At 38.2% G+C, this 17,169-nt stretch overlaps 4 protein-coding genes across 4 annotated transcripts; 1 reads left to right on the top strand and 3 right to left on the bottom strand.

Annotated features, from left to right (window-relative positions):
* Positions 1–288: 288 nt before the first annotated feature.
* P153DRAFT_400249 (uncharacterized protein) lies at positions 289–9,483 on the bottom strand (the record flags this gene model as incomplete). The annotated part of the gene is made up of 2 exons (XM_033671801.1): positions 8,935–9,483; positions 289–303 (listed from the first exon to the last, which is right to left on the bottom strand). The coding sequence occupies exons 1-2, from the start codon at positions 9,466–9,468 to the stop codon at positions 289–291; spliced, it is 549 nt and encodes a 182-aa protein (XP_033519826.1). The 5' UTR covers positions 9,469–9,483.
* Positions 9,484–10,287: 804 nt separating this feature from the next.
* P153DRAFT_300187 (uncharacterized protein) lies at positions 10,288–12,361 on the bottom strand (the record flags this gene model as incomplete). The annotated part of the gene is made up of 2 exons (XM_033664317.1): positions 10,288–10,930; positions 10,986–12,361. The coding sequence occupies 2 exons, from the start codon at positions 12,359–12,361 to the stop codon at positions 10,288–10,290; spliced, it is 2,019 nt and encodes a 672-aa protein (XP_033519825.1).
* An 861-nt stretch (positions 12,362–13,222) lies between these two features.
* Positions 13,223–14,705, top strand: P153DRAFT_370094 (esterase/lipase). Its single transcript, XM_033668948.1, has one exon. It carries the CDS (start codon positions 13,587–13,589, stop codon positions 14,598–14,600), a length of 1,014 nt encoding a protein of 337 aa, XP_033519824.1. The 5' UTR covers positions 13,223–13,586; the 3' UTR covers positions 14,601–14,705.
* A 400-nt stretch (positions 14,706–15,105) lies between these two features.
* On the bottom strand, positions 15,106–16,370 carry P153DRAFT_370093 (GTP cyclohydrolase I). The gene is made up of 2 exons (XM_033668947.1): positions 15,587–16,370; positions 15,106–15,540 (listed from the first exon to the last, which is right to left on the bottom strand). Exons 1-2 carry the CDS (start codon positions 16,280–16,282, stop codon positions 15,238–15,240), a joined length of 999 nt encoding a protein of 332 aa, XP_033519823.1. The 5' UTR covers positions 16,283–16,370; the 3' UTR covers positions 15,106–15,237.
* Between the last annotated feature and the right edge of the window lie 799 nt (positions 16,371–17,169).

Raw genomic sequence — 17,169 nt, 5'->3', positions numbered from 1 at the left:
AATAAGTATATTAGGTAAAAGAGCTAGCTTAATTTAACTTTAAAGTTAAATATAAGCTAGGACTAGAGAACTTAGCTAATAGTTTCTTAAGACGCCCTAACTATACATAGGGCCTTATAGTTAGAGAATAATAGGTACTTTATAATATAATATTACCTATACTTTAATAGAAGCTTTAAATATAGACCTTTTAAAAGTCTAAGGCTTAACTAATTAATTAGGTAATTTTAGTAGAAGACTACTCTAGAAGTAGGCTAGTATAGCTCTATTAACTCTCTAAAATAGTCTCTAAATAGGAATTTCCTAATAGTAGTTTAGCTACTAGTAGTACACTACTCTTAGCTCTTAACAGCTCTTCTATAGGCTATAACAGTTAGAGTTAATCTAAATTATTTAAAGCTTAGAAGTAGAACTTTAATATAGCTATAGTTTAGACTAGAAGCTTAATAATTAGGTTCTAGCCCTTATATACCTTATAAATAAAGCTATATAAGGAGAAAATACTTATATACTAGAAATTCTAAAACAGCTTTCTAATTTTATTAAACAGGTTTAAAAATAGAATAAGGCCTATTCTATAAATAAAGTACTAGTAATATAGAAAGATAGTAGAGTAATTAAGGGTACTACCTTATAGAAAGTTAACCCTAGTAGTATTCTACGTAGAAGTAGGAAAGTGTAAATTTCTAATAATATTACTCTACGCTAAAATATACTTATAAGGAACTATAATAATTCTATAAAAGGTTACTATAAAGTTAAAAAGACTAGAGATCTCCTTATAAAGAAGTATTACTAGCTATACTTTAAACTAGATATCTATAAATATATTAAAAGGTATACTACTTACTAGTTAAATAAGATTTAATAGTATAAGCTATAGAGGATACTAGTACCTCTTTCTATACCTAATATAGTATAGTAATATTACTTTTTAGAATTTATTACTAACTTACCTAAGTTAAAAGATAACCTAGGAAATATATATAATTTAATTCTAGTATTAGTAGATAGGTTTAGTAAGTATATCTACTACCTCTTTATAACTAAAATAATCTTATCTTAAAGGGTAGCTAAACTACTTTTTAAATAAGTATTCTTAAAATAAGGACTTTTAGATACTCTACTATTAGATTATAGCTTAGTATTTACTAGTTAATTCTAGTTAAATATATACTACTACCTTAAAATTAACTATTACTTAAGTATAGTATTCTACCTCTAGACTAATAGTTAGACTAAAAGGCTAAACTAGAAGCTTAAAATATACCTACACATCTATATAAACTATAAGCAGGATAACTAAGTCTTATTATTACTATATACTAAATATATATATAACTCTAAAGTATACTTTATATATAGAGAATACCCTATTAAGGTAGTATTTAAGTTAAACTTAAAAGGCTTTAATAGAATTTTAGATAAGCACTAGTTAAGGTAACCTTCTAAAGTCTAGGATAAGGATATAAAGGCACTAGAGCTTTACTAGTAAGTTACTAGAAAACTTACTTAATAGTAAGAAATATAGGAAGAAGTAAAGTAGAGCCTTAAGTATACTTAGAAGGGTATAATAAAATAGTATAATACTAAGCGCTCTAAGAAATACTATACTAAAGGTAAGTAGGTACTTTTTTAAGTAAAAAATATTACTACTAGGTAGCCTTTAAAGAAATTTAATACTAGGTACTTTAGGCCTTTTATAATTATAAAGTGTATTAGGAAATTAGCTTATAAACTAGTACTGCTACTCTTTATAGAGTATATATATCTAGTATTTAATATATTATTACTTAAACTATAGCAGGAACTCCTTACTAAGAAGGGCTTCTAGCTAAGGCCTATATAACTTCTAAAGGATACTCTACCTAGAAATAGGTATAAGGTTAAAGGAATTATAGAATACTATAATACTACTACCTAAGGGTAGAAGTATAGAGTAAAGTAGCTAAGTTAGTCTAATAAGGATACTACCTAGAAACTACTTAAGAATCTTAATTACTATAATAAGATCTTTTAAGACTATCTAGTAAACCTATAAGATATATTTTAGGGTACCTATAGGCTGCCTAAAAGATATAGGTAGAAGGTAAAGGCCTTACTAGATCTAGAAGTTAATAATTTACTAAGGTAGAAATAAGAACGTCCTAGAAAGAATATCTAAAAGAAAGAAGAAAAAGAAAGCTAGAGCTATAGTATAGTAATTACTTCTAAAACTAAAATTATAAACTAGTATAGAATAATATAAGCCTTAGTAAAGATAGAAAATTATAATTATTATTCTTTATACTATTTAAAGGAACTAGAATATATATTTAATAAGGAAACCTTTATAGTTACCTATTAAAATACTATAAAGTTAGAACTAATACTACTAGAGTTATACTTAACTATTAGAAAACTAGAGAAACTAGTAGTAAAAGCCTTTTTAGAAGTACTATTAGCTACCTTCTAACTAGAAGTATAGAGAGCTACTAAATAAAGATACTTCTAAGGTAATAGTAAGAATAAAATCTCCTCCTTCTTAGTATTAGGAATATTAGTGCTGTAGTAGTAGAAGTGCTAGTTAATATTCTTAGAAGTACTATTATATAGAAAGTAAGCCTCTATAAAAGTATAAATAATAATATTATTAGGATAATATAGGCTAGTAGTACTAAGACCTAACTAGAATAGATTAGTAATAGAAAGACACTAGAATAATAGTAGACTAACCTTATATTACTCTAAGTTATACTAAGTAGAAACTTAATAAGTCTAACTAAAAGCTATAGTAGAGAAACTACTATTAGTAATAGTATAGCGCTTAGTATAATTATACTTAAGGAAACTCTTATAATAAGCCTTAGTATAAGTATAAGTATTTACCTAGTTAGCCTATACCTAGTTATCTATAAAGAGTATATTAAAGTTAGTAGTAAATATAAAGCTAGTAAACTCCTAAGTCTTACGTAAGGTATACTTAAGGTAGTAGTTAAAGACGTTAACAGTATAATAGAACTTAGGTAGGATTTATTAGAGTTAGTAATAAATAAGGTATAAATAAAATAAAATAAGAAACTTACCTTAGTATAACCTCTAGTCTTAGTATTAAAATAACTACTATAGATATCCTAACTAGCCTTACGTTTACAGTACAGCTTATTACCCTACTATAGCTTAAAAAACAATATAATAGTACTATTAGAAAGGCACTTTTAGGAGGTAGTAGTAAGAAAGTTAATACAGCCTATATACTAGAAGTAAATAAGAGTAGGCTAAGGGGCTATACTAGTAGAGAGCTAGTAGATCTACTTAGGTAGAGGCATATTACTAATATAGAAAGGTAGAAGTATAGTAAGTTAATAAGAAGAAGGTTATTATAGTAATATTAGAGTTATAAGGTAATATATAGGTATTTTATACCTATCTAGTACGTATACATAGGCCCTCTAAAACTACTATAATACTATACTACTTTACTTTACTTTACGTATACTAATAACTATAAAAAGTTATTATAATATAAATAAATAATAAACGCTGCCTAAGATACTAGAACTATACCTAGTAGACTACTTATAGAGAGCTAATAGACTCCTATAGAAGAACTATAGTTATAAACTCTATAAAGAGTGTAATAGGCACTAATATTAAAGTAAGCACTACCTATATAGAATAAACCTCTAAGGAGGCTACTAGTAATATACCTTATAAGGATAACGCTAGCCTATAAATAATTATATAAGTTAGTATAAATACTAACTATAATAATAGAGTAAGTAAATAATAAATTATTATAAGTAAACTCTATATTAAGCCTTTACTTTATATAATTATATATTATAAAGTCTTTAGAATAGGGCTAAAGAAGTAATAGAGCCTAATAAACTATCTGTATAGTTAATAGGCGCCTAATAAGGTAAAACTTATAAACGTAAAGTTACTAATAATAATATATAGTAAGTATAACTATGCCTCTAAGGATTATAATCTAGGAATAACAGTAAATAGGACTCTCTACAGAGGCCTAGTAGTTACCTATAATAAACTAGGCTACGCTTACTAAAGTTATAAAGACTTAGTAATAAGAACGTAGGCTTAGTATAGTAGGCCCCTAGGCTAAATCTAAGGACTAGCCTAGAGAGAACTTAAATAATTTAGTACTAAATTTCTCCTAAACTATTTTCCCTTTATAGAAGGTTTTTATAAAGTTTAATTAAGGTAACTATATAAATTAAATACCTATTTATCTACTCTAAAAATTCTAGCAGTTTAGGATAAACTATAAGAAGAAGAGGAGCTCTGTTATAGGTATTTCTATCTAAGCTCCTGTTAGCCTACCTTTAGTAAACCTCTAGGCTAAGAGCGTAAGGCCCTTAGAGCTCTAGTATATAGTACTTACAAATCCCTAGGGCTTATACTCTAAGGATTTGTCTAATTTCTTAATAAATACCTATTTATTCTATATCTTAATTACCTATTTATAGTGCCCTTACAGTACAGCTACTAGAGTTAGTTAATAGCTAGCTACTATATCTCTATAAAATAGATAAAGAGAATAATACTATATAATAGATAACTATTAATAAGATTATAGATCTTATTAGTATAGCCTCCGTTTATTATTAAGTTAGGAATATAATACGTACGTTTTATTTTATTATTAATAAATATACTCTTTCTAAGCAGGATAGGCTGTAGAATATATAGTTACTTAGTAAATACCTTATAATAAGATATTAATAAGGTAAGCTACGCTTTATATACTACTACTATATTATAGTATAATATAGTAGAAAATAAGCTCTTCTATAAACCTACTACGTATATTCTAAACCTATATAATATAGATAAGTAATATAGGCTATATCTTTTCTATATTTACTAAACGCGCTTTAATAATATATAGGTTATTATAACCTCTTTAGAATTACTATCTAAGTATATATTTTATATATTTAACTTTAGATGTAAGGTTTAGTACTTTCCTTTCTAAGTATATCTTTAATACCTTAGGTAAAGATTAGAAGTTTATAGAAATACTATATATAACTATAAGTATTTTAGAAAGTAACTAGCCCTTTAATTATAAGAATAATAAGTAGGCTGAGTAGTACTATAACCTATAAGTTACTATTAACTTTCTTAAATAGTATTCTAATAAGTTTAAAGTTAAGGACTAGTATAAAGTTAATATAGATATCTACTTTACTATTAGGGTAGAATTCTATTACTAACTTACTTTTAAAGTAGGCTGTAATTAATACAGCCTACTAGCTAGGTTAACTAAGAAGAAATAATATATTATACTCTAGCTCTTTTTTAGTACTTAATAAATTAGCAGCTATAAAGTTTACTATAGAGGGCTTAAGTTTTATTATTAAACTACCTTTAAAGTAGGCTGTAATTAATACAGCCTACTAGCTAGTTTAATTAAAAAGAAATAATATATTATACTCTAACCTTCTTTTTAACCTTAATAGTCTAGTCTTCTAAGATAAGTAAGAGGAGGTTAAGTTAATCTAGATAAAATATAAAGCTAGGATAGTATAATACTTTAAAGTAATAATATTAGAATTTAATATATAGATAATACTTATTAATTAGAAGTAAGCCTTTAATTAGTATCTTTACTATAAATACTTAGTTATTAAGAAATACAAGAAGACTAGAAACCTAACAGCTACTAACATTATTATATTTAATAATTAATATATAAGAATATATATTAACTTTATACTTAAGCTAATATATTATAATTATAGTATATAGGACCTTATACCTACTAAGTTATAGAACTACCTTAATAGTAGTAAGAGTTAGACCTTATACCTACTAAGTTATAGGACTACCTTAATAGTAGTAAAAGTTAAATCTTATAAGACTAGATTAATAAGGTTAGGTAGTTAAATATAATTAGTACTTTACGTTTATATAATATTTAGTATATATACCTTTAGTACTAATTATATTTAACTACTTAACCTTATTAATCTACAGCTATAGTACTAATTATATTTAATTACCTAACCTTATTAATCTATAGCTATTTATATTCTAAGAGTTCTATAAATAAGATAGTTTAAATATACTATTTAGTATTACTTTCTTTATAAGTAGCTTTCTAAAGGTCTAATTTCCTATACTTTTAATAATCTAAATAGATAGAGGGCCTAAAGTTATTTTTACTATAGAGATAGTTTTACTAGAGCCTTATTACTAGAAAGCTAACTTCTACTAAGTATAGGTATTCTAGTAGTCTTAATTATACTAAGATAGAAGATCTAGTTAGGAGATATTATACTATAAGATATAGTAGTCTTTATAGTAGACTTAGTAGTAATCTTTATAGCACTAATATAAGAGCTATACCTAGGGGTAGTAGGTTTAACTAGGACTAGATATCTGTAATATAGAGCTATTACTAGAATAATAACTTAGAAAGCTAGTTACTTCTAGAGGTAGTAGGTTTAACTAGGACTAGATATCTATAATATAGAACTATTACTAAAATAATAATCTAAAGAGCTAGTTACTTCTAGCAGTAGTAGGTTTAACTAGGACTAGATATCTATAATATAGAACTATTACTAGAATAATAACCTAGCTATAGTAGTCTTTAAGGTAGACTTAGTAGTAATCTTTATAGTATTAATATAGAAGCTATACCTAGAAGTAGTAGGTTCTACTGCTGTATTAGTATATAAGCTAATTACTCCTAGAAGTAGTAGGTTTAACTAGGACTAGATATCTATAATATAGAGCTATTACTAGAATAATAACCTAGCTATAGTAGTCTTTAAGGTAGGCTTAGTAGTAATCTTTATAATATTAATATAAAAGCTATACCTAGGAGTAGTAGGTTCTACTACTATATTAGTATATAATTTAGTTATACTAGAAACTAACTTCTACTAAGTATACTAGAACTAGATATCTATAATATAAAGCTATTACTAGAATAATAACCTAGCTATAGTAGTATTTTAATAGAGGAGCTTATAGCGTACTTTTATTAACCTAGCTATAGTAGTACTCTAGAAATAGTAATTACTAGCTCTAGCTTAACTATATTCTTAGAAACTACTAGCGTATTAAAGCTAGAAACTATTATATTTTACCTTTCTAAAATTTCCTTCTTTATATTTAGTCTATTAAATCTTAGTTAATACCTACTTTTTATATTTTACTTTCTTCTTAGCTTTTTATCTTATAGCTTAATACTTTTAGGAATCTATTATATATAAAACTTATATAGAAGTTAAGATATAAAACTAAGTTACTTTTTAGTAATACTACTAAATCTATTATTAATATACTAACTATTTATAAGTAACTAAGGTATAGAATACTTTTTAGTAATACTACTAAATTTATTATTAATATACTAACTATCTATAAGTAACTAAAGTATAAGATACTTTTTAGTAATACTGCTAAATCTGTTATTAATATACTAACTATTTATAAGTAACTAAGGTAGAGGATTCTCTATAGGTAAGCTTTAGAAGGAGTAGATTATTATAAGTAAATAGAGTAAAGCTTAGTATATAACTTAGAAGATATTTTCTATTAAAGTATCTTTCTATTTAATAGCTAAAAGTATATTTACTATAATATAGGTATAGTATTTAACTAAAATATAATCTATAAATAGAGAAGGTATTTATATATATTTTAACAGCTTCTTCTTATATATCTAGTTAATAAAGATATTAAATACGTTAGTATTAACTTAGTAGATAAAGATAATACTATTAGCTATTTCTTTAAACTTACTAGATAGTATACCTTAAAAGAAGCCTAAATAGTACTAAAGAAGCTTTTTCTATTAAAGTATCTTTCTATCTAGTTAATAAAGATATTAAATATATTAGTATTAACCTAGTAGATAAAAATAATACTATTAGCTATTTCTTTAAACTTACTAGATAGTATACCTTAGAAAAAGCTTAAATAGTACTTAAAAAGCTTTTTCTATTAAAGTATCTTTTTATCTAGAAGCTAGGAGTATATCTACTATAAGGTAGAACTAATATTTAATAGAGATATAATATACTAAAAAGAAAAGTATTAGTATATTCTTTAATAGCTTCTTTTTATATATCTATCTAATAAAGAGGTTAAATATATTAGTATTAACTTTATTAATAAGGAGAATACTTTTTATTACTACTTTATACTTCCTAAGGAGTATACTATAATAGAGTTTTAAATAGTAATAGAAAAGCTTCTTATAAAGGGTATATTTCTTCTTTTAGCTTTAGCTATAATAAAGATAGTACTTAACTTAGTAATTATACTTATTCTACTTTAGCTCTAACTATAATAAAAATAGTACTTAACTTAGTAGTTATAATTACTCTACTAGTAATAAACTTTAAAGGTAATAGGTTAAAAAAAGAGTTTAAATAGTATTAAAGAAGTTTCTTATAAAGAGTATATCTCTTTTTTATTAAATAGAAGTATATTTATTTATATAGTAAGTTAAATAACTTATTATTAAAATACTAATAGTAATAAATATAGGCTTTAACTAGATTTTTAGTATCTCTTAACTACCTAGTAAAGTATTCTAAGATATTAATAGTAGTATTAAGAGTTACTGCTTAATTAAGCTTAAAATAGTAGTAGTACTTAGAGTCTTACCTAATAATAAAAACTCTATATAGTATAAAGATACCTCTACTAATATACTTACTAGGCTATAATAGTTAAGAAATATACTATTTATAGTATAATTTAATATATAATAGTTATAAACGTCTTTATATACTTATTATAAAATAGAGTATAAATTTACCTACCTATTTAATAATAAACTATAGTTATTTTATACTAAGTTTATATAAATTTACTTTACGTTTTATACTGCATTATAGTATAAAATGTAGTCTTTCTTCTGTGTTTTTTACCTAACAAAGCTGTGGGGTAAATTACCTGATTTTGTACCTCAGTGATACAGTCCACCAGTGCCTTGAGAAACGCAAGACTGGCGGTTGCATACGGGAGAATTATGAAGATGACGACTAACCACCATTGTGGCTGCGCGTCGCTGGGTATGTATTGCTGGCAGGAGCTGCTTGCGTGAGACACCATGTAGATTTCGCGCATGAGAAATGCAAAGACCACGGTGATCGGAGCGAAGACGATAATTGCAGCGACGAGTCGGTTTGCGCGGACAGTGGGCGAGGCGGGTAAGCACAGGGGTTCTGGTTCCTGGGCCTCGGGATCTTGGGGGCAGGGTGCATTTTGTGGTAGGATCTGGGGTTGTGGCTGCGGCTGCGGCTGCGGCTGCGGCTGTAACTCTATGTGTGCAAGAGCTTTAGGATCCAGGTTTAGGTTTACTAGGATTTCGAGTAGGATGACGAGTATGACGAGTATGAGGGTGCACCAGTTTCTCGATGCTTCCGTTAGGGTGTAGAGCTCGTGTGTGCAAGCACTCTCGTTGAGGCTTGCTTGGACAGCATTGAGGCTGGCTTCCATGACTTCGGTTTTGAGTAGGGGGTATTGCGTTGAAGGATTTAGTAGGGTGCGAAGAGGCGTGAGGTGCAATTTATACTAATACTAAGGTTTGACCTCATACATATGTTTGGTATGGTGGCTCAGAAGGCTCTCATCGAACCACTATTCTTCGCCTTAGGCACCTAGTTATTCGAGCGGGATGTAATCGGATCGTCGGCGCTTGATGGAACCATTATGAATGAAATCATATTTAACGGTTGAGAGGGGCAGTGCTGGTACAACAAGTCTGATGATAGGTTGGAAAGGATCTGAATTGAGGAGTCGAGAAAAATATATTGGTACGTAGTTAACCACCAACCCATTTTTCAGTGGTAAGCTAAGTAAACAAAACCCAGGTTTTATGTTAGGAAATAACCAACCCATTCTCAAACTAGGCCCCTTCGTAGCATTCCATTCCTCCACCTTCCCCATCGCCTCCTCCTTGTCCCCATCATCTACCTCTCCTCCTGCAATTCTAACCCCCAATCTCCACCCCTACCCCTCACCGAAGCCCCTCTAGCCCTCCCCACCAATCTCTGAACCTAGTTTTCAATCCCCTCGTACCCCACCACAATATAGAAAATCGGTACGCACGGTGTCTGCACCCTCGGCCACTTTGGATAGCCCAGCATCCCGCGCGCTGTCAACATTCGCCTTTTCGATCAACCTAGCTTTTCTAGATCAGATTCGTCATAATTGAACATCGATCAAACAAACATTGAAGATAAAGGTGAAGAATAAATATCTAAGCTCATAACACTAAATCGTCCTATCATAAAACCGAACACAATCCCCACACGCTCAACCAAAAACTTCAATCATAAAGCGATACTCGATCTTCCGCCCCTCATTCCGCGCCTTAGCCGTCATCTGCGAACACTGATCCGCAAGCTGTTGTCCAATAACAGGCGGCCCACAGAAGAATATACCAACCCTAATCTCCTCATCCTTGACCTTCCCACGCGCATCTTTTTCGCCCAGCCTCTTAGCCTGAACCTTGCACATATCAGCGTAGTGCCGCTCCATAATGTCGGGTATATCCGGACGACCGAAATGAGTAGGGTTTACGAGTCCTGTCATGGGGGACTTCGGGTGCTCATCTGTACGGTGCTTTTCTAATACCCATCGCAGCACGTGCTCGGAGATTTGCTTGCGTTTCTGCGTCACGTAGGTCTGGATGCGGATGTCGAGGTGTGTGCTGTCGAGGTCCTGGGCGCGGGAGACTTCGTTCAGGAGGTCGGAGAACCAGAGGAGGTTGTTTTTGTCGCGCACCATCCAGTGGAAATCGACTCTTCGATGGCCGGCATATGGTGATGAGCCTTTGGACGTGGCTTCGGGTTCGACCACAGTTCTGTCGGAGAAATTGCCAGTCTGAACACGTTCGAGTTCGTGGTATTGTAGGTCGGTTAGGATTCCGGAGAAAGGTGTGACGCCGATGCCAGCTCTGGGTTTCGACGTTAGTGTTCGCCTTTTTTTGCGACGTGGAGGAGTAAACTTACCCAAAAACCATGCTGTACTCGAAATCGTAGAAGCGTTGCGCAGGCGCGCCAAATGGGCCATCCAGTCCGACCTTGATTGCCTTTGTGTTTCCGGCCTTCGCAATGTCTCGCAACTCATTTGTCCAGTCTCCGTCGGCCTTGATGTGGACTTGCATGGTGTTGTTGATGCAGGTGGAAACTGTAAATGGATGCCATTGCCATCTGGAGATCTGTGGTACTTGCACGAAAACGTACTGGCCAGCCTTGTAATCCCAAGGGCGAGTGTGAGGAACGTCAACACTGATCACGACTGTCTCGTCATCAAGGAGCTTGAGATCTGCCACGATGGGACGGAATCCCAAGATCACACGCCAAGTGCGCTCGAAAATGACGAACAGAGTGGGGACAGCAAGCCAGTAGCCAAACATGGGCCATTGGAGGAGACCAGCAGTGCCGTGAGCAATCATCAGACCAATGATGGGGAACATGAGGAGATGACCGAGCTGGAAGACCTCGTAGCTCCACTTTCTGATCCGTGGCATACTCATCATGGACAACAAGTAAAAGCAACCCAAAGCTGTGAGTCCAGTCCAGCCAGGTACTGTGCGTATGTAGTCAACGTATCTGCGCGGCACTGCATGTTTTCCAAGAACCACGGCGACGGCATGCTGTCGACCTGCCATGCTACCGAAAACAAAGGATCCAGTTAAATGACCGATTGCGTGCAGTGTGGCAAAGAACAATGCGGCAATGGACATCTTGATATGGAAGGACTGGGAGACGTCCCAGTTGACGAACCGCGAGATGAAGTAGAAGCGTCGGAGGAACGTCGCCAGCCAGCGAGACATCGAGAGGATGAGGAAGAAGAACGTCGGATATAAAACACCTGCACTGGTTTTTGACAAGACGACCCCCCAACCGAATGCTGGCGTGAACTGGGCGAAAGTAATGTATTTGACGAGTTGCCAGACTCCAAACGCAATCATGAACGCCGCTACCAAAGCCAGGAAGGCGATTTCCGGCCCCTTGACTGCCCAGTAAGCCCGCAATCTTCTGTACCTGGACATCTTCTTTAGGTAGTCTTCTTCCTCTTTTGCCTCCTTTCGATCTTGCTCCAGTGATGGAATATCCCATGTCTTCACACATGCTGCGAATTGGTCGTGTGGGATGCGATCCTCGCGTGTTCCCATAACGCTTCGAAGAAATTCATGTCGAGCTTCATCGCTGCGAGACTGGTGGTGGAGATGATGTGGTTGCGCTTTCGGAGCTATCTCCTTGTAAACCTCATCTAGCTTGCGTTCCACTTCCCAGTAATCGACATAGCCGCTGTTGTTTAAATCGAGGTCTTCGGTGAATCGTTTTATCTCTTCGTCTGTGAGATACTGTTGTTGAGCCATATCGTCTCGTAACACTTATGAAAAGGTCTAAGAATTGACTTACTGCTGCCACATGTGGCATATCTATTCCCTTTATGATATCTTCGCTCACACCTTAATTCTGTAGCGTGTGGTTGACATGTGCACGTACGTGCGCCCAGGCGACAACTTTAGTCTTAGTGACCGGAAGGGTTAAATGCCATTGAGAAATGAAGCTAGACGCTTGTCTCCAAGAGGTACAAGAGTGACAAGGCGGAGCAGATGCCGACCGGACCCAGTGGCTTCCGTAGAGATGCACATTTAGCGTCTAGTTTCACGGTTCTCGATAGGCTTTCCTGTTGCGTCCTCTGAGGATCGTTGCTCGAATACTCTAGCTCTTCCCTGAGGCTTCCTTACTATCGGTACTGTCAAACTTACAACGTGGATGGAGGGTCCTGCCGTCCCCACAACGGATGGAGTGGAGTTGAACAGATCCGCGCCTCTGCATTTGAAGTTCTCCGGAGGGGATCACGAGTTTTGAGGGATTTGGCAGTGTAGACGCTTGCCCTCTGTCTAGAAGTACTAACTACGCACCCTCTCTTTCTCTCCACTAGCCAATGTCGCAAGAGTGACTACGTAGGACATGGATACGAGCATCTCCTAGCAGAGCTGGGCTATCTGCGTGTTGAGACTCGTAGCCGGTGGAGCGGAGCGGAGCGATCATCCATGATAGGCGTGATTCCGCCCACTGCAAGACAAAACAAGTGTCGCCGCGACAGCCAAGAACACCCGCTGCTTGGATCAGGGACATGGCGCTTGCATGGCGGTTGTGGTGATGAGCTTCTAGGAATAAATCCTTCCAGTCGCTTGGCGCTGCATATCACGTCACCAACCTCGTCTTCATGCACAACCCCGTCACGACGTCGTACCTACCTTGTATCTATTCACACGCTTCGCTCGAGTACCAGAGATATCCAGCTCTGTCAAGATGTTGTCTTGTGGTGATGCTAGTTAGCCTTTGGCCAACTGCGCTGCTTAGATTATCTATGCTGCAAAACCAACGACGCCACTCCGATCGCGTCAAAAGTCAATGACGCGCTAGACCGACGCGTAGGCGACGATGTCCTTCATGCTACACGATCTCACGCTTCTTTCTGCGATTTAGTACCATAATGTGTAAAACGTGGCATTCTTTCCTCTCGTCAAGTCAACTTCTCTTTCCACATCTTCCAGATACTCCAAATTTCTCAACTCCAGATACACGAACATGACGGAAACGCATCAAACCCACAAAGATGTCTCATCCATCCGAGTCACCCACCGCGATGACCGCTCTCTACCCATGTCCCTAGTCCTCTTCCTCGTCCGTTGTTTCCGCAGCCAGCTCAACAGCGGCACCCCCAAGCACAGCGACGGCTCGATAGAATTCAGCCCCTCGAAATCACACTTGAGCTCCTGCACGCTTTCCAAAAGAACAGTCTGCGACGTGCACATATACGACGTCGTCCCACCCAACAAGCCCACAAAAGGTCCGGAGAAGCGCATATACTACTTCGCCGGCGGATCGTGGCAAGAACCACCTTCAAGCCAGCACTGGAAGATCTGCGCCAAAATGGCCAAAGACATGCCCGAGGCCACCGTCTCCATGGTATCAACACCCCTCGCGCCGAACAACCCCGCGCCCAGCTCGTTCCCGTGGTGCATGAAGCTGTACCGTGCGCTGATGGCGGCAGCAGACGAAGCAGGCGAGAGAGTCATACTCGCTGGAGATTCATCAGGGGCCAACATCGCGCTAAGCCTCGTGCTGGAAGCTCTGCGGGAGGACGCTGAAAACATGGCCAGCACCGGCCTCGACATGCAGCAAATACCCCACGCCATGGCCGTCATGGCCATCAGTCCGTCGACGGACCTCACGCGCAAAAACCCCGATATACAGAAAATCGCACCCCACGATCCGCTTTTGACGCCTGATGTGATCAAGCAGACGGCGAAGGCGTGGCATGCGGATTGGGATCCGGCGGATCGCAGGGTGTCGCCGGTTAATGCTGATGTTTCGTTACTGGCCAGGCGCGGCGTCAAGGTCCATGGGGTGACGGCTGGTTACGATGTGCTGAGCCCCGATGGAATTATATTCCGTGATAGTTGCGCGAGGGAAGGTGTAAAGGGTGAGTGGCTGCAGTGGGAGAAGCAGATGCATTGTTTTGTCCTGATGATGCCGTATGGCATCCGGGAGGCAAAGGAAGCGGTGGAATGGGTGGTTGATGTACTGAGGAAGGAGTAGGTGGTGGTGGTGGCTGTTCGATGTCATAGATACCCCTCGCATATGTTTGATGTTAGACCGGTCTATTGCTGTATGGTAATTCTTAATATTATACATCTATTCTGATCCAGTTGGCCGGTGAATACTGTCAATCAATTCGCTGTGAAGAACACCTCTAGAAGAGGATTCTACACCACAATCTGTAGTTTGTCGATACCTTGCCTGTTACAAGCCTACATTAATTGAAAATGTTGAATGTGTGAAATGCAGGCTACTTTCGCAACTAATGTCGATTATCTTTTACCTCCATTCACTCGTCAAGAGAGTGTTGCAGAGTGTCCAAGATGGAAAAACACGGTCAACATACAAAGTCAAGTATTTTGTTTCAGTTGATGCATTTGTTATGAAGATACAAATATCTAAAGTAGCGCCTGTTGAAGGCCTGGCGCTGTTGAGAGGCCAACGCATCTGATGATAGTAAAGCAAAGCACCACCGCCGTGCAAAGTGGATGAACACCATAACGAACGCCTTTACCGCCCCGATTCCAAAGCCTATGTGGTCACCAAAAAAAACTCCATGTATGAAAAGATCCCACATGCAAAATGTTCCTGGTCTCTCTAGTGAAAGAAAGTCCGTGTACCCAAAATGATGCAATGTCTATGGCCTGTTGATGAGGTTCAGGAACTCCTCCCTTGTCCTGGCCGTCGAGCGCATGCGCCCGAGCATGCAGCTTGTGGTGGTGGTTGCGCCTGTCTTTTGGACGCCGCGCATCACCATGCAGAGATGGCTCGACTCGACCACGACGGCGACACCCTGCGGTTGCAGAACTTCGGAGAGGGCGAGGGCGACTTGCTTGGTGAGGCGTTCTTGGACCTGCAGACGACGGGAGAACATCTCGGCGATGCGGGCTAGCTTCGAGAGGCCAATGACGCGGCGGTTGGGGATGTAGCCAATGTGCATCTGAGGGTTGTCAGTGGTGTTGGTGGGCGTGGAGTGAATCAAGTACCTTGCCCGTGAAGGGAACTAGATGATGCTCGCACAACGAGAAGATCTCAATGTCCTTGACGATGACTAGCTCATCGTGATCCTCATGGAAAACGGCGCCATTGACGATGTCGCGCAGATTCTCTTCGTAGCCCTTTGTGAAGAACAGGAGCGCTTTCGCGTACCGGTCTGGCGTAGACAACAAGCCCTCACGGTCGGGGTCCTCGCCGACACATTCGAGGATAGTCCTGACAGCGCCTGTGAGCTTCTCCAGGCGCTCCGCCTTTTCTTCCTCAGTCGCCTCCTTCCTCTCGCGTGTGCCCTTGCTGGGCCAGCTCAGGCCATTGAAGTCGACGGTGGGGTGCTGTGTGTAGGGGCTTTGGGCACGGCTTGTGGCCAATGGTGTGCGGGGGACGGCGCCGTCGTGGTGGCTCTCTCCGTCTATCTCGCTGTTGATGCTGGTATGGCGGTTGTGGGTCCTGTTGCCGTTCCCATTACCGTTCCCATATTGGTGGTTATGCGAGGAACTGGAGGGGAAGTAGCCCTCGGGCCCGTCAAAGTTGACGGCCTGGCGGCCTCGGTGCGACGTCTCTATGGCATTGTAGAGGCTGTCCCTCTCCTTCTGGTCGCGCTTCTCTGTCGTCACGCGCAAAGGCGACCCTCCATTCATCATGTGTGAGGGAAGGGCAGCTTTTGGCTTGGATGATTCAGCGTCCATTGCGGGGGAATTTGTCTTGAAAAGATGTGGATCGGGCGTGGTTTATAGTCCAGATCTTCTGAAGGTGGCTAGCAATGTGAGACAGGCAAATGCGCCTTGAATCTGTGGTCAGTCTGGCGCATGCTCGTGCAGAGATACTGTTTGCGATGCCGCTCCCATGACTGGCACAACTTTTACTCCAAAAGCGGGCAAATGGAGTTTAGCGGTACCCCAAGGCCGATGACGCGACGACGCCAGCCAACGGCGGCCAGTCACGGGATAGGCTCGTCTAATCGAGCAGGAGCGCCGACCTCCAGACACAACCCACGACCCCCATCGCCTCGCAGCCCACATGCATCGACGCGCAGGTACGTACATGACCGCCGCCCCTTGAGATGCGGGACTTGATCTTCACAGCGCTGCCACCAGGACGGCGCGCCCAGGCAGACCGTCGGGAAGGAGTCCAAGGGCGGTCCCTGTCCCCGCAGCTTCACCTCACCCCCAGCCTCAGGTGTATCGCGCACATCCCGCTGGCATAGCTCATCGAACACGGCGCGCGCCATCGGCGTCCCACACGTCAGGGACAGTCGGCATGGGGAAGGGGAGTGCAGAGTCGCGTGTGCGGGAGGGGGGCATGCTGGGACTCGGCTTGACTGCCATGCGCCTGCAGCTGCATGCATCGTCTGTGTTCTGCGCTACTCGGAACCACGGACTGCCAGACTGACTTGAGACGTGCGATGCTGTTACATACTGTCAGCTACATCGTCGCCCGTCACTGTGATGGCTTGTGGTCATGAGCATGTCGTCCGTCTTTCGCAAACGGTGAGCAGAGTCAGGACATGCCGCGGAAGATCATCTAGCCATGTCGAAGTACCGACTCGTTATGGATGTTGGGGAGTGCTCGACTC

This window comes from Dothidotthia symphoricarpi, assembly GCF_010015815.1.
Source record: "Dothidotthia symphoricarpi CBS 119687 unplaced genomic scaffold P153scaffold_20, whole genome shotgun sequence".
Classification (NCBI taxonomy): domain Eukaryota; kingdom Fungi; phylum Ascomycota; class Dothideomycetes; order Pleosporales; family Dothidotthiaceae; genus Dothidotthia; species Dothidotthia symphoricarpi.
Note: the sequence above shows the minus strand (reverse complement) of the source record. Positions and strands in the feature narration are given on the sequence as shown.